This window comes from Ruditapes philippinarum, unplaced genomic scaffold, assembly GCF_026571515.1.
Source record: "Ruditapes philippinarum isolate M1 unplaced genomic scaffold, ASM2657151v2 ctg2174_1_1_1_1, whole genome shotgun sequence".
NCBI lineage: Eukaryota > Metazoa > Mollusca > Bivalvia > Venerida > Veneridae > Ruditapes > Ruditapes philippinarum.
The window spans coordinates 127,374-155,295 of record NW_026859712.1 but is presented as its reverse complement, the minus strand read 5'-3'; the positions used below and the strand labels follow the sequence as shown (position 1 = coordinate 155,295).

The 27,922-nt window shown below is 30.1% G+C and overlaps 1 protein-coding gene across 2 annotated transcripts; it reads left to right on the top strand.

The window, feature by feature from the left end:
- The first annotated feature begins 357 nt into the window (after positions 1 to 357).
- Positions 358 to 27,574, top strand: LOC132757598 (uncharacterized). Of its 2 annotated transcripts, XM_060748921.1 has the most exons (13): positions 358 to 530; positions 6,309 to 7,206; positions 7,482 to 7,680; positions 9,000 to 9,197; positions 10,461 to 10,573; positions 13,396 to 13,459; positions 15,023 to 15,169; positions 19,846 to 20,154; positions 22,137 to 22,360; positions 23,140 to 23,260; positions 24,091 to 24,273; positions 24,744 to 24,910; positions 25,586 to 27,574. In XM_060748921.1, exons 2-13 carry the CDS (start codon positions 6,361 to 6,363, stop codon positions 25,748 to 25,750), a joined length of 2,736 nt encoding a protein of 911 aa, XP_060604904.1. In that variant the 5' UTR covers positions 358 to 530; positions 6,309 to 6,360; the 3' UTR covers positions 25,751 to 27,574. The 2 variants fall into 2 exon arrangements, with proteins under 2 accessions (XP_060604904.1, XP_060604905.1); XM_060748922.1 differs by lacking the exon at positions 15,023 to 15,169.
- The last annotated feature ends 348 nt before the right edge of the window (positions 27,575 to 27,922 follow it).

The following is a 27,922-nucleotide window of genomic DNA, read 5'->3' as shown; positions in this document are numbered from 1 at the left end:
TAATTTTCTGATTCAAAAAAAAAATTTTTTTATTTAGACCATGAAAAAAAATTTTGAGTAGGGGCAAATTTTGTGAGTCGGTCGCGTTACTGCAAACAAACATTTTTTAAATAATTTAATAATGTGCCTATAATCTTAAAGATCTTATTATCAAAGGGGAGGGGTTAAGTATGCTTAGCTTATCTCTGAATATTAACATTTATATTTACATTGTTGATACATGACAATATAGTATATTTTTATGTAAATTTCCCTGAAAAAACCGATACGTCAACAGGACCATCTACCAAATACAATGTCAAACTTATATAGTGTCTTCAGACCTACCATAATGTCACAACGTTCTAATCTACATACACCGGCTAGTAACAAATCACAACATCCGGTCAAAAGTTTTTAGTATTTTTTTCATTTTTGAAAAGGAAAAAAAAACACTTATAAGCATAATAAACTAAACATTTTATGTTTAAAGGAACGGCTTTAAGAAGATAGGAAGACATTTAGAAAACAATTGTCAGGTGGCAAGTCAGGTATGTAGTGTTATGAATAATTTAGTTTACCCCACCTGCAGATGTATATTTAGCACCATGACCCCACCTGTTCACGATTCCATAATTGTGTGAATCGTGATTCTATGCAGGCTCTTTCAAATTCTATTTGTAAGACCCTGTTCTATGTTATAAATTATTTGTTAATTTAAATAAATCAAAATCTCATGCAAGGTTTATAGTCTGATGCGAATATTAAACTTTAAAGTAAGGAACAATTCATGTGGAAATATTTGAAACAAGAAAACAGAGATGTTATGGGTTTACTGTAGTCCTATAAATATGATATTGCTTTGAGGTATTTTTGCTTCTGGGCAAAGCAATGTCATATCGAAATTGCTCAAAAACGCAAGAAAATGTGGCAGAACAAAAAACCACATACATTTCATTTGTGTAAGTCGGCGTTTAAAGACATTAATTTTAACCCAATTATAGACAAAATTGAAAAATAAATAACTTTCAACAAAACAATTAAACTGACATATCCAACAAATCATGATAATAAATCCTCTTATGTATACAGCTGATAACCAAGTGGCTGCCATACAGAGCGCAAAATCTGATTGGCTTATTCAAATGCACGCGTTTAAATGAGTCAGTCTCAGAAGTTTCAAACAAAATATTTTTGAATGAAATATTTGCCCATGCACCGCCAGCCTGTACAAATATATTTTCCTGTTCAAAAATTTGGAAACAATCTGTAAAGCGCTTAAATAAACTATAACAAAACCGTAACATCTGATATATTGGACTAGTTAAGGGTTGAACCACGGATTTAAATTACAGGGATCGGACACTCCTAGTAAACCTATATAAAACGTTAAAATATCTTGTCGCGCGTGTACCTGTACACTCGATATCGGGAAACCGATCAATAATTTTTAGTTTATCGGAGTTAAGCGTAAAATACCTGCGCTAAACTGATACCTTCTCTACAAAAAGTCTTGTTGTCGTTCCATTTATTATCCGATTTTGAAAATTAAAAGACACATTTTAAGAACATTGATTCTATATTGCAAATTTCAATTTTTATTGAAAAAAATATATATTCTCTGTCCATACCGACGATTAAGAAATTGAAAACGACGAAACCCCGGAGTAATTTACCGTTAACTTTTCGGGGTGCGCAATTGATACTTACAGTACAAAAAGTCTTGCTGCTTTACCATTTATTATCCGATTTTGAAAATTAAAAGACACATTTTCAGAAAATCGGCCCCTTATTGCAAATATCTATTTCTATTGAAAAAAATATATATGTTCTGTCCATACCGACGATTTTAGAAATTGAAAACGACGAAAACCCGGAGTAATTTACCGTTAACTTTTCGGGGTGCGAAATTGATACTTACAGTACAAAAAGTCTTGCTGCTTTAACATTTATTATCCGATTTTGAAAATTAAAAGGAACATTTTGAGAAAATTGGTCCCTAATTGCAATCATCTATTTTTATCTTAAAAAATATATATGTTCTGTCCATACCGACGATTAAGAAATTAAATACGACGAAAACTCGGAGTAGTTAACCGTTAACTTTTCGGGTTGCGAAATTGATACCTACAGTACAAAAAGTATTGTTGGCGTATCATTTATTATCCAATTTTGGAAATTTGTAGATTATTTTTGAGAAAATTTATTTTTTATTACAAATATAGGTGTCAATTAGATAATAATATATACATATATAATTAGCCCGTCTCCCTTCATACCGACGATTAAGACAAAGCCGTGTACAAACGGTTAAAATCTTCTTTTTTCAAATACAACATTAAACTTGATTTACGGATATTTAAAAAAATACCATTTCAGGTTATACCACGGCTTCTATTATTTAAATGAGCGAAGTTGAAGTTGCTTTTATTAAGGATGTACGAGTAATGAGTTGGATTGTACTTTCCTGATGCAGTTATTTTCGTAATATCGTAGAACAATTTCAACTATACATGTATTGTTTTTTTTGGTAAGCACGGGCGTTTACTTGACTTTTTTTTCAATCATATTTTAAATACAAAAAACAGGCCCTATTATTTCTTTTGGAAGTCATTATAACATTTTTGGGATAATTGATATTGATACAGGCATTTCACAGTTTGAGTCGGTATTGAAGCGGTCGTTTTTTATCTGGTAAGTGTAAATTATTCATAAACACCTCATTAAAATTAACGTGCCTAAAACTTTTTAATTAAAGAATAAAATTTCTTTGAAGTTTTTTGAAGAAGGAACGTTAAAAAATTCAGGTAGTAAGTGTTACTAACAGTACTTAAGTATCAATGCTATTACCAGCACAATTTGTTGTTCTATATTTTTACTATTGCATGGTACTTGTCTATGTTAAGATGGCTTATTCAAATGAGGAATTTTATCAAATTTTTGACCTAGTCCTAAATTTGCTTTTGGGGGATTTTACAGAAAGTGAGTACAATAATAGTGACAGTGATTTTGAATCATTACAATATGAAACAGTAGATTTTTTTTTAAAACATTTATTTACATACTTGAACACATGTTTAATTTTCTTTCAATCATATATGTAATTATTCATACAAATGTATGAATTTCAAGTCATTTGAAGATTTCATGTATGTGAAATTGTCATTTGTTATATGCCTTTTACAGTTTCTCACGGAATTCACTAAATATCCTTAATGATTCATTTTCCACAAACTCATCAAGATCAGTATCTGGACAATATCTGTAAGGCTTGTCAGAATAACAAAAAACTCGTCAGCATGACATCCATCACTGTCAAAGCACTCAAACTCTTTTCTAGAGGTGTTTCATAACTTTGTGGTAGTACCCCATTAACGAAGAATGTGTCACCAAGCGATTTTGATAAGAGGTCTTCCGCCAGAACATCTGCTGACAAATGTTGCTTATGTTCAGTTTGCTTCCGTGGTTTCTCTCGCTTCATTCTTCTACCAATTTGTCCTTTTTTCTTGTCATGATTGTATGTTGATATATCACCAAATGACACCAGGATCAATAATCTGAAAATATATATAAATACCCATAAAATTGAACACATACAAATCAAATATTGAGAAACATTGATGAAGTAAAATTAGTTTTTTCACTTTTTTTAAAATTGTTTTCTCTGCAGTGAAACATATTTTCACTTGTGTCTTGCAGGATTATATTCTTCTAAATTCAGCCGATATTTATTTGCTTTGCTGCAGCCCATTTATTTCAAGATTTTGAATCCAGCTTCTGAGTCAGACAATAACACAAATGAGTTTGTTTCACAACCCTGTTGACAACTAATTTTGCTGTCCCTGATTGTGTTTCAGATTTATATGCAAAATACATGTACAGCAACAAAACATCACTCATGCAATCTGTAATATTTATATCCAGCTCATATTAATTTAATGCTGGTCATATACTTATCATTAAAATGAAAAATTCAAGACTTCACTCCTATTTCTTTAAGTAAATTTTGTCCAGGATTTCTACATGTATTTTGAGTGTTATTGAATCCTCCATGACCTTCAGGAAAAGGGTAAAACTTAAGTTATATGAACAGAATATTAACAATTAACTTAGATGTAATAAACCAAAAATAGACAAATTTCAAACTAAAATTACCAAGGAAGTTTGTAAGTAATTCCCTAATTTTTACTTCTGTTGCACTAATCACACAATGGTGATAATAATAAGAACGAATTTTTGAAACAACAACAGTTTTCCCTTCTATGAAATGGGAAGCAAATTTCGAAGATTTTTTTTTTATTTATGCGGCCATCTTTGAACGAGGGGTGATTTAAAATCTAATGTTGCGGTATTCTACAGCCATATTCTAAGAAAGCCATTTATCTGACTGCACAAATCAATACTATGTTAGTATAAACATTACAATTTAAACATAAAATAAATTCCTGTTTCGTCATATTTGGGCAGCAAAATCAGCTTATTTTCGTTCGTGTTCACCGCCATCTTGAATAATTTTACCGTTACGATAAGCAAAATTACAATACCAAGTTTCACGGCAGTTTGATTGTTTTAGGAGCTAAATAAAATAAATACTTAATGTAAACATATTCAATAATACTTACTTGACAAATAGTGTGTACCAAAGTTGTATAAACAACGCAATCAACAGCAAAAACGAGTTTTATTATCAAATGTTTACACATGACATCGGTCTACGCCATTATTTCATCTTCTTCCGGTGAGAAGATCTCGCGCATGCGCGCGGCCCGATTTAAAGCCCCATCGGAAGTGTCCGATCCTTGTCAATTAAAGTCCGTGGTTGAACTTAGTGTTCAACTTACTTCAACTTAGCCAGTGGCCCAGTTGGACTGTCCAATTTATCAAACGCTATTGGCTATTTATAGTTTATGTTGGTCAAGCCTGACCCAGAAGCAAAAGTATCTCAAAGCTATGTCATATTTATAGGACTAGACTTAGTTAGAAACAAACCATGAAAAGGTCTTCAAACTAGTCAAAATATATTGACTTGCCAATGGTAGATTTTCTTCTGGGTCAGAATCTTGCTTCTACTTGAGGGGAGATATTGCCCAATCACAAATCAGCACAATATCTTAATGCAAAGTACAATAATAATAATTAATAGTTGGAATAGGGTTCAAACAAGAACTGTCATTGAACACAGTGTAAGTCAACCCAGCCCCACCCAGGTCAACCCTGCCCCAAACAGGGCTTCCATTAGAAGTTTGGGAGTCATTAACTCCTTGATTTTAGTTTTGGCTTCCAAAATACAATGCTTTTCCTTCTTTATTTATATAATGGGACTTCCAATGTCAGACATAATTTGAGTCTATGACTTTCAAATGTTGGAACTTAATGGAAGCCCTGCCCCATAAATGTCAATCCAGCCATGAGTCAATCTGTGTTTGGTCAACCAGGCTCCACTTTAATACAACTATCTCATCTTTGTCCCCTATTTTCCTATTTCTCAATAACTTACCTATTAAAATTGATCTTTGTCATTTACATGCTTGATTACTAAAATTACTCACTGTTTTAAAACTTTTGCCTAATTTAGACTGTGGTATTGTATATTAAGTGTCTTTGGCAATGTATATTTATATATATGCAATAAAATATTAATAAACACGATTAAAATTTGTGGTAGTAAGAGCTAGAACTATGTCTATTTTCTTCTACATACTTCTCAAGATCAACATCTTATATTGTCATATAACACTTCTACAAAGCCACCTTCAGCCATATTAACAAAATCAAGCCTTAACTAACTCTAACACTTTTCTGATAGTTACAATATGTATGAGTCATAAAAAAACAGTGGAATAAATAGCTACAGTTAGGGTTATTTTGACATTCTTGGTACAAAGAACCTCTCGGTTTAAAGTACCTTGAGTATCTTATTTATTTAGCTGCATTTTTTTTCTTTACAATGTGTATAATAATCAAGGTAGGTTGAAAATGAATGAGAAAAGGCACCTACTGCAACAAAATAATGATAAAACTGATAAGAAAGGTATAAAAAATGTTAGCAATGCATGTTTCAGCGAACATGGTTACTATACAATCAGGATGTCGGTTTGTTCAGTCTTGTAAACAATTTTATTAAAGTTGGAAAACAATGCCTCAGATATGTTAGAAAATCTTGTGTTTTCGATGTTATTTAACACCTTTTATAATATGTGAATAATGGAAGAAAGAAAAAATACTTTATCTTTTATTATTTTATTGTGTATTAAAATTAAAGAAAGTGCTATTTCTGTACAAAATTTATACAAAAATAAATATAAAGTTGTAATTTTGTCTATTTTCAGAATGTAGATTCAAGTTGCTGGAAAATTTAGTTAGATTAGTAGTTGTCTCAAAATGCGTTGTGTTCCTCGTAAAGGACGTCAACAGTGGGTGTTCTTTCTATTGTTAGTATGTCTACTTGGTGTTTACCTCACATATAAACAACTACAGGATAGTGAACCTGGTCATACAGATATACGACCTGATGGTAAACATGTAGAACATTTACAACAACAGTTGAAGAAAAGAGTAAACGGTAATCTAGATGCACCACTAAAACATGCTGTAAATAGTGCTCACATTCAAAGTTTAGATAAAAAACCTGATGTTAATGTTGTACGACAAGGTTTTCCTGCTGGCAGGGCGTTGGAAAATGAGGATGATTATGTAACAGAGGATGAAAAATTAGCCAGACTTAAACTGTTGCTTATTACCCTGTCTCCGTCAAACTGGAAAACAACAATTGACCCAGATGAGATGATATTATTAACAAAATCTGAGTTGTTAGATTTAGGTATTGAGAGTAAGTTATCTTGTAGAGAGATTGACAATATGAAATCTAGTTATAGTCGACATCAAGGTTTCTATGGTAAGAAAATAATAGACTATGTACAGAGAAGTTACTCCTCAGATTATGTTCTGAAAAGTGTAGGAAGAGATCAACAGTTGAAGATAGAATGTATGAAAATGGATTATAGGGAAGACAGGTGTCATCTGATGGGAAATTATAAACTAGTTAAAGAGCTAGTTATGTTTGCCGTACTAAATCAGCCGTCTATTATAAAACTGGAAGGTTTTTGTCTGCGGGGAGAAACTATTGATCCTCGTGTTAGAATGAAGGGAGCAATTATTGTTACAGAAGCAGGCAAGAAAATGCAGCAAGACTTGTATCAATTATTACCATGGTCATCTAAAATTGAGGTTTGTTAAATATATTCAAATATTCTTGTCAAAGACGGTTTATAGCTTGATCTTTTTCAATATTTTTTCAGAGAATTATTTATGTTCCTACCATTAGAAATTATTGACTTTTGTCATTGTCATAAATTTAAATTTTGTTTTCTTATTTCTCACCTTTCATTGTGCTGAGAAAACAATTTTACTTTAATTTATTATCTATTTTCAAATGACAAATAGGGTCTTTACTTTGGTTTATTTGCTTTTATCAAATTGATACACTTTTTCTATAATTTCAGATTGCTATCCAGCTGATGAAGTTGTTGTTGTACTTAGAAAATAGTCCTATAGGATCCCTGGGCTTTGAGAAACTACAGCTAAATGACTTTGTTATGTTGAACTCTGACATCAAACTTGTAGACCTTGATAATCTTATGATTGGAGAGAAATTCTGTAACACTGACAATGACTGTATGGTAGAGGATATACCACAAAAAGGTGGGTTCTTATAATAGTATGGTAGAGGATGTACCACAAAAAGGTGGGTTCTTATAATAGTATGGTAGAGGATGTACCACAAAAAGGTGGGTTCTTATAATAGTATGGTAGAGGATGTGCCACAAAAAGGTGGGTTCTTATAATAGTATGGTAGAGGATGTGCCACAAAAAGGTGGGTTCTTATAATAGTATGGTAGAGGATGTGCCACAAAAAGGTGGGTTCTTATAATAGTATGGTAGAGGATATACCACAAAAAGGTTGGTTCTTATAATAGTATGGTAGAGGATATACCACAAAAAGGTTGGTTCTTATAATAGTATGGTAGAGGATATACCACAAAAAGGTTGGTTCTTATAATAGTATGGTAGAGGATATACCACAAAAAGGTTGGTTCTTATAATAGTATGGTAGAGGATATACCACAAAAAGGTGAGTTCTTCTAATAGTATGGTAGAGGATGTGCCACATAAAAGTGGGGTTCTTATAATAGTATGGTAGAGGATGTGCCACAAAAAGGTGGGTTCTTATAATAGTATGGTAGAGGATGTGCCACAAAAAGGTGGATTCTTATAATAGTATGGTAGAGGATATGCTGCAAAAAGGTTGGTTCTTATAATAGTATGGAAGAGGATGTGCCACAAAAAGGTGGGTTCTTATAATAGTATGGTAGAGGATGTGTCACAAAAAGGTGGGTTCTTATAAGCAAAATTACCTAAAATAAGCATGAAAAATAATCAGAATCAAGGGCAGGTAAGTGTGAGGTTACTAAAAAATGTCAAAATTTTTAAAGTTTCGTATTCTAAGTTTTCATTCTGCTTATATGTCATTAACTGATTGTCTGAAAAGGATTGCTAGATCTGTATTCTATTATTTAATTCTTGACAGATTCTTCACCCTATAACATTTGCTTTAAGGTGTGATTTTTCTTGTAATTATATTACCTCACTTTTCCTTATTATGATACAACGTAAATATTTTGGTTTTTATAACAATTTTTCTATATGGAAAATTAATTTTACTCTGAAACCTATAATGGATCTACCTTAGATCTAAATTTATATTTATGTACACTAAAATTCAAGTTGACATTACTGCCTAAACGTATGTTACATCATCTTTGTATGTTGTTGATTTTCATTTCTGATGAAGATGTACTGAAATCAAATTTAGTAGAATTTGTTGTCTTGATATTTAACATTATTATGTTGTTGTTTTTTTTATCAAATTTTAACTTTACTTTCCTGTAAATACTTTTTAACGATAATATATATATTGTCTAACAGCTGTTTCAGACAAGAAATGTTTATATATATTACAGTTATATCATGTGAGGAGAAGATGTGTAAAGGTCGTAACATGATGAAAAACTTGTATCTGCTACAACAGTCAGTTCTCTCACTGTTGTTCCAGTACTCACCTGAGGGAGAGGAAACTAAAAAATTACTTGCAAGTCTTCAAATTCTGAAACTTACACCGAAGGAAGTTCTCAACTGGCTAGAAAAAAGGAAAGGAGGTGGTATGTAATCTCTGCAGTTGATTTGTAATGATAAATCTTTACAACAATGAAGCCAACACGACAAAATTGTACCCACCAGTACAAGTTCCATTCAGCTGATAATAAAAATACACTTGTGCAACTTACTTTTTGAAACAGTTCATTTTAAAGAGTCACAGTTATTGTTAAGCAATTCTTAGCCATTGCCCTAGATAAATAATATAATTTCAAAAAGATTAACATCTGGTTGTGTCACAAAAAAATTTATGCACAATGCAACAGCAAAACTAGTATACACTGTACAACAAGGTAGAGAATAATACATAATACTGTTACACATAGCTAATAAATTGAATTATGTACATCATATAGTGTTAGAATGATAATTGATACAATAATACAAAGAAAGTATAGAAAGTATTTAATGTATTTTTCTAGAAAAAAATCCTTCATCAACTTTTACCAATATTTTTGGTAAGTTAAATTACTGTTAAGCTTGACTATTCCAAGAATAGGGAGAGCTATTGCACTCACCCAAACGTCGGTGTCAGCGTTGACGTCACATTTTGGTCATGTTTTTGCATGCAGGTTTGTTACCTCCAAAACTACTGTTTGTAATGGTTTAAAATTTTGCATACTTGTTTGAGACCATACTACGATGTATCTTTTCAAGGTCCCAATGTGGATTTTGAAAAAATTATGGCCCTTTTTGAACTTAGAAAATTCTACGTTATCAAGGTTCTTGTTTTACTATTAAGAATTGAGAAGGTTCAAGCAAGTTGTCTTACCTACAGCTCTTGTTATTGTAAGATGATGATGGATTTTCATTTAGTATGAGAAATTGAATTGGACTTTTATCACAAAGCTTGGAAAGTTGTAAGTTTAAAATACAGAGTTGGATGTGCAGGCTGTCATAGCTTAATACTGTTGTGACATTTTTAGATTTTGACCATTTTGATTCTATCAGCTAAAGCCGTTTCTTTGACAGTCAACATATTTCTAGATGGGAACATGTTTTGAAATCTTTAAACCATGAGTATGAGCATTACTTGTTTTATTTCATTAGCAGATCTATCATCAGGGATAAGGATACTGTATATTATGAACATATCTTCTTTATTTTATATCACTCAAGTTAAAAGTATTACACAGTGAAACCTGTATTTAGGAAATCTAGTTGAAATTTGATTGAGAAGTTAAAATGATAAATGTTCCATTTATATATTTAAGATCATACAATGTTCAGTGATATTTTGAATGTTAAGTTTTATTTATAAATTGTAGCTGATAAAGTACAAGAGATGGACAGACAAAGGAACGTACAGAGAGAGATAGAGAGAGAAAACAGAGAAAGACAACAAGACAGTGTTGTACAACATAATCAGGATACAGTTCAAGTATATACAGTTTTATAATATATAGTTATATACAGTTTATTGTGTTGCCTTGAAAAGGCGACATATAGGGGGTTCTTTTGTCAGCGTCGGAGTCGGCGTCCCATAAAAGCTTGTCACAGAAACTGCTGCTCTGCACTTATTGTTTTTTGAGTTATTGCCCTTTGTTAGTTTTCATATTTCATTTTAGTCCTGGCCATTTCTCCTAAACTATATTGTTCACAAGGTGACACATCTGACTCGCTGAGTTCTAGTATAATATTTACAGTTTAATTCATTGTTGGATACCCACAGTCAACCATTTACATTTATCAGTCATGGGTTTTTTGGCCAATATCCAGTTGATTACAGGTGTGTCAAAGACAGGTATTTCATTGTTTGCCTCACAAATTTATATATGTTTCAACTAAAACCAATCAAAATGCTCATTCTATACGATGTTCGGTATTGCAAAAAAATTGTGGCAACCAATTAAATTCAGCTGTGAAAAGTTAAATATTAAAAAGTTATACAATTTCCAACAAAAAAGCATAGAAAATTTACTGTTACTGATAGTTTTTACTTTTGCCGTTGAAGAATATAAATTTTGTTAAACATGATTTTATTGGTCAATTTTTACGCACCTGTTCTTGTATATCTACGCAAATCAATTAATTTTACACACAGCTTGATTAAATGTTACTCAGCCATGGTTATCTGATGATGAGTTTATTATATGTTCAGTTTTATTATAAGTATAAAATAAAATTGGATATCAATAATAAAGCATGAAATTTATGTATTTGAATTGTCATATCATTGGCACTGATTTTTAGCTCGACTATACGAAGTATATGGAGAGCTGTCCTACTCGCCCCGGCGTCGGCGTCCGCGTCCAGATTTTAGATTAAAGTTTTGGTGCAGTAAAATATTTTTCACTATAACTTTGTCATGTCTTAAGGTATCAACTTCAAACTTCAAATATATGTTCCTTATCATCAACCACATCTTATGTGACAAGGTTCATAACTCTAGCACCAATATTTTCAGATTTATCTCCCCTTGAACTTAGAATTTTCCTTAAAAAATACTATTTTTTACTGATACTTCTTTATTTCTTAAGGGATCAACCTCATACTTCAAATATATGTACATTATCATCATCCCCATCTTATGTGATAAGGTTCATAACTCTAGCACCAATATTTTCAGATTTATCTCCCCTTGAACTTAGAATTTTCCTTAAAAAATACTATTTCTTACTGTTTCTTCTTTATTTCTTAAGGGATCAACCTCATACTTCAAATATATTTACGTTATCATCATCCCCATCTTATGTGACAAGGTTCATAACTCTAGCACCAATATTTTCAGATTAATCTCCCTTTGAACTTAGAATTTTCCATAAAAAATATTATTTTTGACTGTAACTTATTTATTTCTAAAGGGATCAACTTCATACTTCAAATGTATTTACGTTATCATAATCCACATCTTATGTGACAAGGTTCATAGCACCAATATTGCAAGAATTATCTCCCCATAAACTTAGATTTATTTACTAGAAAAATGTTATTTTTTATTTTAACTTTTTTATTTTTAAAGGTATCTACCTCAAACTTCAAATACTTATTCCTTATCATCAATTACATTTTATGTGACAATGTTCATAACTCTTGAAGCAATATTTACAGATTTATCTCTCTTTGAACTTAGGTTTTCTTTAAGAAATATAATAACTTCTTTATTTTTTAAGGTATCTACTTCAAACTTCAAATATATATTTCTTATCATTACACAAATGTTGTGTGGTAAGGTCCATAACTCTAGCATGACTATTTCTAGAATTATTCCCCTTGATCTTGGAATTTATGTTAACAAATGTTATTTTTTTACTATAACTTAATACATAATTATACATAATTGATTTTTCTTTCATAGTTTTGTCCTCCTTACTGCGTCCAGTATTTTATTAGTCGAGCTTCGCTGTCTCCTGTGACAGCTCTTGTTAACATAAGCAGAAGAGAAATCTTGATAAGACATATTTTTACTTATTTCATTTACATCACAGTTTATGTACAGTGGAGGTGAACTACAGTTCATTCGCTCGAACTCGGGTCGCTCGAATACCTCCCTTCGCTCGAACTCATCGCCCAGTCCCGGCAAAATTCCTATATAAGATATATTGTTCTACCTCGGATCGCTCGAACACCGATCGTTCAGACTTTCAAACCTGATCTTTGGTCCTTTCGGCAGAAACATTGTTAAAATCACACCTTTTTGGTCGAAAATAAAAAGACAACAAAAGTTGTGGGTCGACATGTTCTAAATAAGTGACAGCTGGTGACACATGTTTTTAACACCTTGTGATAGTGATAAAGGCAATTAAGGTTAATTGATACAAAATTAGTGGTTTTGTAACCGATTTGTTTGTTATGTTAATATTGTTTATTTGTCGCCTTTAGTAACGATGAAAATAAATAAATATGCAAGTCAATAAATAGATGATGTTTACCCGGATGGCTTAAATTACAGCTGTGGTGCATGTAACCTGAATATCTATAGAATGATACTTGTACGTGTGTTTATTTGAGTAAATTACTACAAATAAATGCTGCTGTTAAATGTTTTTCTTTAATATTAGAATTAATTTTATCCCATAAATTACATATAAATATATTTTGAACATTCAACAAGATTGGAAAATGATTGCCCAATCGAACTCAACCATTTACAATATGCATGAATAATCTGAATATAGATTAACACAATGTACCGTTAATACATAACTAAAAACACTGGGATAATTAAAATACATTATTTATTCTGTATTTCATATTTTACAGGAAATGCAACAAGGATATGACGGCAAAAATTCCTACATTAGACAAAATAATGCTAACTTTCCAGGTATGTGTTATATCTACATGTAGCATCAGTTAACTTTATAGGTTGCTATGTGACAATTAATAAAGATGTCCAATTAGTATACTGTAATTTATGTAAACAAATAATGTTTTCTGCTCAATTTATGCTATATTTCTATGTCTAACGCATGTAAAAATGTGATGGTTAACTCAAATATTGAAGTTTTTTTATATTTCTAAAACAATAATTTGGTCTGGTTAATATCCATGTTTGTGATCCTTAAAAGTACATGTTATAATATCATCATATCCCCTATCATTATATCCCCATCTGTTAGATATTATAATAATATAATAATTTTCCTCTGTTAATATATGTTCAGTTAATGTAAACTTTCCTCTTTTTTTTCCCACTAACCTGGTTATATACAACAACAACGGAAAAGGTTAATTCACAAGTGAATATTTTTTTCTATTTAGATTTTTAGGCAGTCCCAATATAACACTTTTGATTCTTAAACCTTTATTGAGTTTCAACTTCAAGTATTTCCCAGAGCCTTCTTACATAATTATATACAATGTATATTGGGAGTAAGGTGATGGTAAATTTTGCCTGTGGATATATTTATAATATTATATAAACTTGAGATTGAGTTTAAGCTTTAAAATAATTTCTCTTTGTCAAAAGGACGGAGCTACATGTAGGTCAGCAGAAAATATGGCTATCATTTCATTCAAATATATGTAATAATTTATTTGTTTTATTTGCCATGTGATTCATCCAATACTTAACAGAATTTCACTGACAGTCATGAATACTGCAAGTGTCCCTATTGTTGTTTTTTTTCCCAAATTTGTCAGCATTTCTTCCCAACTCTATAAATGGTACAGAATACTGATGATGAAATATTTACTATAATTTGCTGGAAATATTGTGGAAAAACAAGATATCTTCATTTAATCCGACAAGTAGATAATGTTGAAATCACTCCACTGAATACTGTACTTAAGGACAGTAGCTTAGATAGTGAAATAGCTATTGTTGATAGTTTTCACTTTCATCCATATCAAATTTTTTGAGTGCAGTAAGAAAACATTAATTACAAATAATTTTCGAAAGCCAATACCTTTTTTTGCACTTTATATGCTTTCACAAGAAAAACAATAATCAGAAAAAAATCACAAGCTTACTATAGTTAATGCTTGGCACATTTCATACAGAGATGTTTAAAGTGACAGGAGACGTGGAAACATTCGGACAAGATTTATGCTAGTTAGAATTTTATAGTCTTTGAATATTTCAGTACCACAGGACTTGATGATGAAATTATATTTATTACCTTTTCTCCACTTCAGTTTCATCTTTATGTATCTTATTCATTAATTCTTATAGTCTATGCTTGGCGTCATATTTGGGATATGTTTGTCTTGTCAAATGCTATTAATGTGGGGAAAAAGTATAATATATTTTTTGTGTATACATGTGAAAACCTTTTCTTATGTTTCAGGGAATGTTGCTTGTGTAATTATTAATATATATGTTGTGTTATAGAGTGTGTTAACACGTGTATTATACATATTGCATATATCTTACAATAACCACTAGGCCGTTATGACTACTCATGCGGGAAGTCTCGTGTATCATGGGGCTGCGTGCTTACAGTGAACAGCTTAGACGAGGCCAAGTCTCTGTGTGACAGGGATGATAATTGTGCCTCGTTCATCATCTTTTCATCTCACCCAGAATCGGATGGTATATTCTAATATAGTTAACCAAACCAGTTACTGTTGTAATCATTTATTTTTACATGAGAAAGCATGAGATTTTTCTCTCACTTTTCTTCCTGTTTTTTTTTTCTTCTTATCTTTCTTTCTGCAAGCTCACCAGGATATAACAGTGTTCTGTTGGGTAATATTGTGATCATCAAATGTCCAGTAGAAATTTCAGTTACCAACCGGTTATCTTGCTGAATTAATTGTATTTCAAGCTGCTACCTTGTAGAAAGATCTTCATGTTAAACCTTATGTGTCAAAATATTTTACATTTTGAAATTTTATTATTACTAAGTAAAATGAAAGAAGAAATTTTCAGTCCTTACATGGCACATAAGGCCTCCTAGCATTAAAATGAACGATCCGTCAGCCCCAAACATTTACTGGACCAATGCTTTTGAAAAGAAAAAGTTTATCAATTACAAAACAGCAATGGCACCCTTTAAAAATAACAATTATTCATTGGTTGTCAGGACATGAAATGTGTAAATCTTCATGTAATGATTTTATAAAAATCTCTTTGAAATATTCTAATGTTAATGTTAAAGTAGCAAGGTGAGCGATTTTCTTTCATGTCATATCTTGTCCTATTTTTAGTCTTTTATAACTTTGATGGCATTTGAGTTATCATGCTATATGTATATTATAAACAAATATTTATATTGCAGTTTGATATATCCATTTTGCTTGTTTATATAAAGCTGCATTAATGAATTAAATTGCCAACTTTTATATAAATTACCAAGGTTTTTTATTAATTGCCAAAAATTGTATAAATTGCCAAGTATTACATTAATTGCCAAGTATTACATGAATGGCCAATTATACAAATGGCCAATTATTATATTTATTGCCAAGTATTCTATAAATTGCCAAGTAGTTTATGTTAAATTTACTAAGTGTTTTATTAATTGCCATGTATCATATAAATTGCAAAATTTAACAATTCTTTCCTCATTGAATGTTCAAAGTAATTAAATCACTCAATGTAGAAATATTTTGACTTTTTATGTCCTTTGTAATCTATTATCTACTGTAGTAGGTATTTTTGGAAGTGATACTAAATGTTGCAACTTGAAAGTTACATGTAAACACAAGATTGGTAGACTGTGATTGGACTTTGTTACAATTTTACCAATTTTATCCTCAAATTTATTTGAACTCACCTAGATCAAATAATTTATCACTATTTTGTGACTTTAAACTTTAGTTCATCATCAAACTTGATTGACCATCAAAGTTTTTAGTTAACTACTCTACAATTAGTATAGTTTGACACATTTCAATGTTCCTTATGCAGGTTAAAGTATTGTACATTGGATAGTTTAGTTTAAACATATTTTATTGCTAATATATACATGTAAATATACAGAGAAACAAATTAATTTCGAACTAACAAATAGCAAAAGGGCCCTACATTGGATATACAATTCATTATTCACAAGAAGACAAAAACATGATTTGAGTAGACTGTGAGTATATAGAATACTTCACAATATTACTGGAATATTCCCTCATAAGTGCATTTTAATTTCACTAAAAATAACAGCTTGGTATATTGTAAGAAGTTATAAGTCCCTTTTTGTCTGTCTGAAGTACAATACTTTAACATTTTGTTCTCATGGTATATATTAACTCTTACAGTAACACTCTAACAGTTTATAAATGTAGTTCATGTTCGCACACACAGACAGTGTGTATTTACTGTAGTAAATAATAATTATTGTTGGTGATATACAATTTAGTTTAGTTAAATTGTTCAACATGAATGTCGGTGGTGAGTACAATACACCTGTACAAGTGACACACAGTCTGGTTTCTGAATTGTTGGTCACTCTATTGTAGTATATAATGATTATACTGAAATCCCTTGTACCAGTAAAGCTCTGTTGTTAATTTAAATATAAAAAAAATATTAAAAGTTAATGTTATCAAAATTTCAAAAAAGAAAAAAAAATCAGTTTTACTTTTTTTGGTCTAGTCTGTTAGTAAAGATTTTATTTTTTATTTTTGTCAGTCTGGTTTAGTTAACTGGAAGTGATTTTGTGGTAATATTAGTCTCCAGAGTGATTTCCCCTACTATATCATTCTGTGTTTGTATTTGTAATGTTCCAGTTTTCCCAGGTGTTGTTAGGTTGATGATTATCACAATTATAATTTATTCATCTTTTCTCATGTTATTTTATAAGTTACATTTTCTAGGCAGTATAAAATATAAAAGAAACATAATAATCTTAATGTTTGGAAGATTTAATACATGTCATTGTATATTGCAGAAAATGACTAGAATTTGAAAACTAAACAGATGAATAGACAACTTTTAAAAACTTACCATAGTTAGTGTGTATCTCAGTTTATTATACTTGGCATCAGTCGCCAATATGAGGGAATCCTTCAAAAGAGTATTGGTCATTTTAGATATTGGAATAGAAAGATGCTCCAATTTCAGAAGCTTCTCCTGGTTCTTTTGTATGTCAAGTGTTCACAGGACCTTGATTTAAAGTCTCATTCGAAAGACTGTTTAGTAATTTTAGCTGGCCATCCCGGTAATCAAACCTACCATGTTTAAATTACAAGTCTAACGCTCTAACCTTTGTATTAAATATTTTGATATTAAGATACCTTGGTAAAAATAAATATAAGACAGTTTATAAAACAAAATAGTGAAAGACCTTTAGTACAGGGGTTTTAGTATGGTGAATGGGCGATGGGAGGCGGGCGGGCATTGAAAACTTTTCGTAACAGTTTTCTCAGCAACTACCAATCAAAGCCTCTTGATATTTGGCATACAGCATTGACACATGGTCCCATACTGTGTGATTTGATTTCAGATCTGTCGCCTTTTCACTTCCTGTTAACCGACTTAGTTAAATTTTCGACATAAATTATCATTGGTAGGAAATTTTCGTAACAGTTTTCTCAGCAACTACTTAAAACAGCCTTTTGATATTTTGCATACAAAATTGACATGTGGTCCTATACTGTTGGATTCGATTTCAGGTCTGTTGCTCATTCACTTTCTGTTAACTGACTTAGTTAAATTTTCAACATTAATGGTCATTGGTAAATTTTTTTTATAACATCACAGCATCATGATGTTTGTTATACAAATGCAACCCAGCATTTTCTGTCTTTGACCCATTTTTACAAACCTTGAGAGTTTTTTAATGAAATAAATTCTTGTTAAATTTACATATATAACTTTTTCATAAGCCAGTTCTTTTTAACATGAGTCATGTTCATATATGTTTAATGTTCATGTATATGTAATGTTTACCAGTGTGTAATGTTCACATGTAGGGTGTCCTGTTCACATGTTATGTTTGTGTTTTATCATCAATTTTTTTTATGTAATTCATTTTTTTCAGCATGTTACAAGCTATACTATTTCAGCTTTGTGAAACAATGGTCTGATTCAGGAAATGTAGAGAAAATATTGTCCTTCCACTCATGTTCATAAATTTACAAAATATTCATAAAATCAAGTTATGTCAAGTATTAATTTTCTGTGAAAGAAAACTCAAATTTGCAGTATAAATTGTTATTTTGGTCTGTAGATCTGTTTAGCTAAAAGTTGAATTACGTTTACTTAGTAAGTTATATTAAATACATGCATACTTTATACTTGTATAAATTGACTTCCTACTTTCAATAGTGTCTGCTTATTAACATGTATGATGTTAATTTATAATGTAAGTACAGTATTAATGTTTGGGTTTTTTTACCGTCGCCACAGGAAGTGATAATTATGATAATGACATGTATATCTGCCAGCAATATATGTCATGTGACCACTAACTCAGTAAGATGCAGAATTTCACAAATAGTTCCAAAATCAAACTAATACAAGTCAACTGGAAGTAAACAAATTTAAGTTACATAAATTATTAATGCAGAGTTATAAAATAAGTGTATTCTCCTTCTCAGAATTTTTTTTAAACTAAATACAGAAAATATTTTGTTGTTGTTCTTTTTTTTCTTAATAATGATTAAAATCATTGCCAGTTAGAACAGACAGAAATTTAGTGTATGATTCAGATATATTTATGCATGGTCACGAAATTATTAGATTGCAATATAAACATCAAGTTAAAAACTCTGAATTATTTACAGTAGGAGCCATCTTGTATACAAGAAATACTGCATGGCATGAACTTATATTGTTAATCTTGTAATTTTTATAATGGCTTTATTTTCTTATTTACTTTGTTAAACTTTAACTGCATGAATTTGTTTACTCTATTTTACAGCTTAATATAGATTAGGCTTGATTCCATATATATATTTCTTTAATATTATTTTCAACTTAAAATAGCAAAGTAATCTAATTAATGATGATTTCTTTTTTGCATTTGTTTAATAATTTCTGCAAATATTTCTTTGTGTGAAAATAATTTGCCTGTAACTGTCTGTTTAACATTGTGACATTATTTAACGATAATCTCTGCTGTTTGATAATGATAACAATAATTGCTGATGCTTATGAGAATGATAATTAATAGTGATAATGATAATTGCCAATGATAATTGCTAATGATAATTTTAATTGCATGTGTAGCTGGTTAAATGTGTTAGGTGCATTTGTTACTTCTTACATATTAATATTTCATTAAACTTGAGTTTTCATTTTAACATTATATTATACTACAATTACAGCTGTGATGACTATGGTAATGAAGAACTCGTTGTCTGGAAGTCCTGATCCAAATTATGGGGCAACATTGTTTAAAAAGAACAAACGCAAAAAAGTGGATTATGTTGAACGTATAAGTGATGCAGCCAACAATGCTGGCAACAATGCAGACAATGCAGGCAAACTGGTTGAACAGAAAGAAGAAACCAAAGTGGAGGCTGTAAAAACAGAAAATACAAATTCTAAATCATGTTTCACTAAGGTTGCCAACACTACAAAGAGTGCAAGAATAAGACGTGAAAAAAGGCTGTTTATACATCTAGGTCTTAGAGGTGAGTTAATTGTTATATTTCTTTATAACATACATTATGCTATAAATGTTACATTGCTGTTATAGACATTGGTCTGCTATACTTAGTATAGAAAGTATTAGGTGAAAAGATATATGTATTGATCTTCACACAGGTTCATATTTTTACCATGACTATTTTATGAAGATAAGTGTTTTAATGCTATTCATACTATTGTTTTAGATTCTGTAGATCTATATAGAAATGTTGCAATCACTTGAGGAGGTAATGGGTTGGGATACATGAACAATCTTTGTATTATAATGATAAATACTGCTCTCAAACCAAACAGACAACATATATTATTACTATAAAACATTTATTATTCGCGAGAAATTTATTTTTGCTAATATTCGCGAAGTTTCTAAGACGTGAATTCATATTTCTCGCGAATATTTCACTTTGTCTATACACTTGTCCGAAAATGAACACTATCCGAAAATGGGTACACATGGATATATATCTGCGGGAAAGTATCGAAACCAGTTCTAGTTACATCATGTAGCTATTCAAGTGTTGCAGCATATACATATCGTACAGATTACTAGTATTAAATATTTACCTGTAACAATTTGGTATTATTGAGGAATTGGAAAAAAACTTCTTCGCTGCATATTACCTGTGTCAAGGAAGGTTACTATGACTTGCACGAGAGTTAAGTATAAACAAATTAATGTGTCTCACAAAACTTTAATGGTATTTCTACAGATTGTTCTAGTTATTGTGAAAATCTGTCCAACCTAATGGATTAATTTAATTTTGGTACAAATACTGTAGCACCTGCGAGTTGTTAGTAACATTTCTATTGTATTGTACTACAGTTTAAGCCGGAGGGTAAACATAATCGTTTACTACAGATTAGGCAAATTACAGTACCGTTTAATTGATTTTCGTCTGCTTGCCTTTGAATGGCTAATCAGTGAAACTTTCGAAACATTCAATACTAGTATAACTAGTAGCAATGCTTGAGGCACAGAGTATAATCAGGGACAAATTACATGACAAACACAGTGAACACATATCAAATAATTATCAAACTTTATTGACATATTTTTAGACAGACGGTTTCACTTAACAAGAAGATAAGCAAGCTATCAGAAAAATCAATACAGATATAAATGCATTTGTCGCACATTAAACAACGCAAAGTTAGTGAACGGACAGAAAATATCCGAATGACATCGGGTTTCCGGTTTCACATTTTTCGGGAAGACGCGAATTCATGTTGACGCAAAAAAATTATTTTGGACATTTTGCCTCAAATTCGCGAAATAAGGTTCTCGCGAAAAATAAGTGTTTTACAGTATGTCACAGATGGCTGTCTAAAATGTTTGGAGGGTTACAAAAATGATTAATTGAAGTGAAAATAATGCATGGATATCATAATTATTATTTTATGAATATTATGATAATGTATAGAGCTGTCTTTGATAGAAACAATATTGATGTATTGTTGATATTTCTGTCATAATGGATACACATTTAAAAGAATCAATAATTTTTACTTATCAATTAAATGTCTAGCAATTAGGAAAATTCACCCAAAACATATCCAGAAGCTGAGGTGTCCATATCTTATATTACAAAATGTATCTGTTGTTACAAAGTGTAAATATTTCACAGCAGTGAATATATGATGACAAAAAAAAAGGGTCTGGATCAAAATTATGCAATGGGCTTTTATAAACATGACACTGTACAGAACATGTTTTAAACTGAAATCATTTAAACAGGTATAAAAGTGTATGACTGACAAGTAATTATAGGTAATTATCTATATATTGGTGTATCGTTGATATTTGTCATCCGATTTAGATATATCATTGATATGTCTTGCCTTGAATCAATGGCAGCTCTAATAATGTATGAATATTATGATAATGTATGAATATTAGAATGTATGTATTATAATAATGTATGAATATTAAAATGTATGTATTATAATAATGTATGTATGTATGTAGGTACATCAGAAGAAGACTGGAAGACATACGCTGAGTCAACAAAGATAGTTAGATATCTCGGTCCGTCACAACTTGCCTCTAGTTCTGTAAGAGGGGGACGTTTTAGATTCCAGTTTGACAAGAATACATTAGGATTGACTAAAGGAGAGTTTATAGCAGAGAAGGGACCAAAATATTATCATCTAGCATACCTTGCTTCTTACCATTTAGACAGAGTGTTAGGTGTAAGTTAATATAGCATCTTATATTATAGCATGTTTGTAATAGCAATATACATTGAATAATGGTATTACACCACTTATATAATATACATTGTATATACACAACTGGTGTAGATTTTAGTATAACACAAGATATCACATCAGAATATATGTAAGGTTGTGCAATACCACATATTTGGCATGGGTGTATGATAAATACTGTGGCGGCATGGCGGATTGGTGAACTTGTCAAACTAGTAATTTTAGGATGGCTAGCCGTGTGGGTAGTGGGAAAGTCGTTGTTTCCATGAGTAAGAAACTTTACCCTCATTGCTGAGAACTGGTTGGTTCCAGGAAGGGATCCGAAAGTGTGTCAATTAGCTTATAGCTTCCTACCCAATCAAACTCAAAATAAATTCTGTATAAACCAAATACTGTTTTACTTAAATATTTTAATATTCTTTATCAATGCATACAGTATTATACTCTCTAGTAAGTATGTTAAAATGTTGAGTTAAAGCACAGGTTGATAGGCTATATTGCATGATATGAAGTATATCTTAAATGGTATTATTTAAATAATTTTTTTCCTTAATGGTAAATTTTATATAGTATAATTGTATGTAAGATAACAGTATCTTTGTAACAGGTAATAATATAATAATAATATTTACATATTTACAAAATTTCAAGGTGTCCTGTGATGACCTTAATTGGTTTTTCAATTGATTTATATATACAACTAAAACAAAGTTGAGAATAGAAGGAAGAAAAGCTACATTTATTATTGATATGTTTTGCAGCTTTACCACATTCCACCAACTGTGTCAAGGACATTGAAGACATCAGAGGTGAAAGCTATACAAAGTGAAACATTTCCAGTACAGAAATACCTGAACATTACTAGTGATGGTGGTCTGAAAGGTATACACATACATAATTATAATCATAGAAACATATTCAACACTATTTACAAAAATGTCATACCTGTACCACTAGTAGGTTTAAAGTAAAACATTTACATGTTTTAGGAACGTTGTAGAGAAAGTTATTCTGATATATTTCCTTGCAATAGAATTTGACATAAGTATATGCCAATGTTAGGAATAATTCTTCTGTTCATAAATTTGATTCATCAGTTCATCCTTCTTTCAAAAGAAATCTAAGTTTGAAATTATATATCATAACCAAAACCTTTTGTTGTTAATTCTAGGATATTTGTACATTTATAAAGAATAGCAGGTTTTTGTTTGCAAAACTGCAAAGCCATATTTTTAAAGCCATATTTTCAGGCTGTGATTTTTTTAAAGTGCTTGTCTCATTATTATAAATTATTATTTAAGTATGGCTTTAAACTAATATCTGCAAACAGTTATTTAAGTATAGATTAGATAGATAGATTTATTTTGGTATAGAATACATGATATACATGGACATTTAAAACAACATGTATGATACAAACATTTAAAACATACATGTGAGTAAATAAGCCACGACATGCACACCAGTATCAAGGATAGCACAAAAAAGAGAGACTCTTATTTCCATTGTGATCTCCTTTGTTGGTGACATGACATAGAGAGCCTTTATCCAGTGCAAATAAATACTTTCAATTAAATATTATCACGGTTACATTTCAATTATTTTAACACAAACTAGAATTACAGCATTGTATCACATTGAACAAGTTAATACAGAATAATTTTACTATGAAGCTATGACTTTATAATGTATATATATATATATGACTATAGGATTGGTGACTGTATCTATGCCACCGGTTATGAAAACAAGTGAACTGACTATAAAGAAACGAGACAGTCTGGTTACAGAAGTTGTAGAGTTTACCAGGAACCAGAAAGTTCAAGTAGAGTATATATTAATGTGGGCATTAACAAAGATGATGCAGCCTCAACATGGTTATCTAGGATATAAAGGTAACATTATTTTACATGTTTATATGTCTAATATTAGGTTTATCTGCATTGAAGCTAATTTTAGTTTATAGATGAATTTTTTTTTAGACAGTTTTTATCAGGTGGTTCCATTGAATCATACAGCGTTCTTAGCTACCCATTTAAACCTGGGTGAAGTTCAGTATTGTAGAGTAAATTTCTTGCTCATGGAAATAATGCAGTGGTCCATGATCTAGCCAAAGCTTAGAGTCTTTAAATCCCAAAGTGATTTTGTACCACTGAACCACTGTTCTCCATAAAAAAAAATCTGTTTGTTATATTATTTTACTTACACATATTTTACCAATTTAGTGATTCATATAAAAAGCAAGAATCATAAAGAAGCAAAAAATGTTTGATATATTGTTATGTGATAACTGAATTGTGATAACAAGGCTAGTTTTAACAAGACAAGTGTCGTGTTATAAAAAAATGATTTGTTGTTATTTTAGGACATTTGATACATTTTGAAGCAGATCTAGCATTTGAAAGTCTCAGCAAGTCTTTGATTGGATATTTCTATAACTGTCAGTTTCCTAATACAGTATATAAGACACTGGTATGTTATAAATGTCCTGATTCGAAAAAATCCAGTAATATTTGTGGACTTGGATTTGAGGTAAGGATATTATATTAAGTTTATTCTGCACAGCTTATACTTGTTGATTTAGGTATTATTTACTATTACTGAAATACATAATAATGGTTGAAGCTTAGAATGATTGTTAAGTTTAGATTATATACAGAGTTTTAAAAAATAAATTTTTAAGTCAACGCACTGAGAAAAAATAGTTTCTGAAGACTCAGTTTGTAACCTATAACCAACTGATTCAAATGGAATGCATTATATAAATAGGCTGAGTCCATTAAATCTGCTGATTTAACATATAAATTTAATACATACAGTTGAGTTACAGCACTCACCATATGGTAAATATTTTCTGGAATACCAAGTACTGATATTTTATGAGAGAAAATCCCTGGGCTGTGTGTCAAAACCTGAATAATTTGTTAAACAGTGGGCAAGTTTTACATGCTGTACTATTTTTACTTGTATACATGCATCACTGGTCTTGTTTAATATGGGGAGATATTAGACACGTTTTTCTAGCACCGGTGTAAATAGTAGATAATCTTGTCTGATATGCAAGAATGATTATACTTTATAAAGATTATATATTTTATATTATAGATTATATTTTATATTAAAGATTATATTTTATATTCAAGATTATATTTTATATTAAAGATAATCCTGTCTGATATGCAAGAATGATTATATTTTATATTATAGATTGTGAGAAGGATCAGGAACAGTGGATATACAACAAATGAGATTCGTGTTGGTTCTATCAACAGTAAAGATCTGATCAATATTATAGACAGTAGTGCCTCAGCTGTTCTACAAGTGGTAGAACAATGTATTAAAACATTCGCTAGAGAAAAAGTCTTGTATTAATTTTGTTATATATACAAAATATGAATTCCATGATATTTTCATAAAATTGCATAATTGTGATGTCCCATTGTTTGTTTTTATGGTTATATATTGTTACATAATTATATAAGTTTCTTACATATATTATTGATACAGTAACCTCCCTGATATATGATATTTTTTATAAAGTTATTTTCTATGTTGATATTTTTTGTTCTTATATTCTATTATAATGATATAGATATATACATGTATATCCAAGTCTATTATATATCCTTAACTATAGGTGTGTAGGATCTTATATAAGTTGTTACATATTAACATTAAACAGAACTTAACATAGCTATATTCAGATCTAGTTATATTGTCTACAGACACTATGTAAGATATAGATTCTATATTCAAATGAATTATTTACCTGCTAGTTTTAATTTGTTGTCAGGTGGCACTACCTTCACTGGAGAATTTTTCATAAAGCTAAATTTTAACAATTGACTTAAAATACATATGTTGTCTAATTGGTTGAATTAAATGACTCATATTTCAACATTTGCTGTGTCTATTTGATATTGAAAATGTTTTTGATAGTGAATATAGTTTTGTTATCATAGAAACTTTGATAATATTTTATAAACTATTTTGTTGTTGTTGTTATATGGCATATTAAAATAGAAAATGTTGGTAACTGTACATAGATACAGTTATCTGATGAAGTGTTGGTTGATAAATCCAACAACATAAGATTAGTGCTTGTATTTGTTCATTTTTGAGCTCAAATAAAATGTTGTTGTTTTTTCAACTGAGGTTGTATACTAGAAACTTTTTGTTTTTTTCTGTTTTATCTATATTTTCTTACAGGCTGCAAATGTTAACAACCACAAAACAAAGAGTCCCTTTCTAGACTTGTATTTTTCAATGTAAATAGATGAGATAAAATTGTTGAAGTATATCTAGGTTTATAATAAGTGGAAGTAAAAAATAGAAAATATATAAACTTTTTTATTCAGATAAGCTGTAGATCTGTAATTCTCTTATTTTTGTTTGCATTTTAGATAAGAATCATCAAGTTTTTGCATGTACACGATATGTCTGTGATGAAATCCAGTGTTAAACTAAAAGAAAAAAAAACAAACATAAAATAAACAATTCAATATCACATTAACTTCTTAATGGTATTTGATTAGGTTTACGACAAATGTTTGTCATTGTTGTTCATAATTTAATTTTCTTGTAAAGTTTCCAAAAATCGGGTTATTTTGATTTAATTTTGAACATGTACAATTTGGTGTTTTTTTAATATACCTACAAAATTGACAATTTTTGAGAAAGAAAACAAAGTTAGTTAAAGGTTAGATAACTCTAGAGTGTTGTACAGAAGATATGTTTCAGTTAGATAAGCTGGATACTCCTACATTTATATTTTATGTTAGGTGTATAAATCATTATTATCAAATATAGCTTACACTTTAATCAAAATATTGTTTTGAAATTAATCATTTTGTATATTTTAGTTTTGATATAACTTTAATTTTTGTATTTCTTTTATGGGTCAGTTTATTTTTTGTATTTGTGGTAAGATAACCCACCTATTTGAGTACAGGTACTTTTTGCAATTTGCAATATTTTTTATATATTTTTTGTTGTTGTATTTTTCTGCAAATGTGAAGGGAATGTATGTAATTACATGGAATTTTTGTCTATATAAAAATAAATATTGCAATGTTTAAGTTTAAATCAGTTGATTGAGATATTTGGTGTCTATATATTTACTGTAGATTTAGACATGGGTCAATTTGTTGTTTTCTATGAAAACTATGTGTGATGAAATTGATGACATGTGTAAAATAGAGATACAATTTTTTGTCATTATAAAAACCAGTCTGAAGAAGATGTCAGTATAAAAACCAGTCTGAAGAATATGCTAATGGTTGGATTTATAATTAAGTCTTTATTACAAATATAAAAATGTCAGCATATAAGTGACCTAATTAAGCATTGTCTGGTTATACTTTATTGGTAGCTTTATTTGTGTATTATCTAGTTATATTGGTAGCTTCATTCATAAATTAACCGGTTATATATAGTGGTGGTAGATTTATTTATGAATTATCTGGTTATATACTGGTAGATTTATTCATGAATTATCTGGTTATATACTGGTAGCTTTATTCATGAATTGTCCAGTTATATATT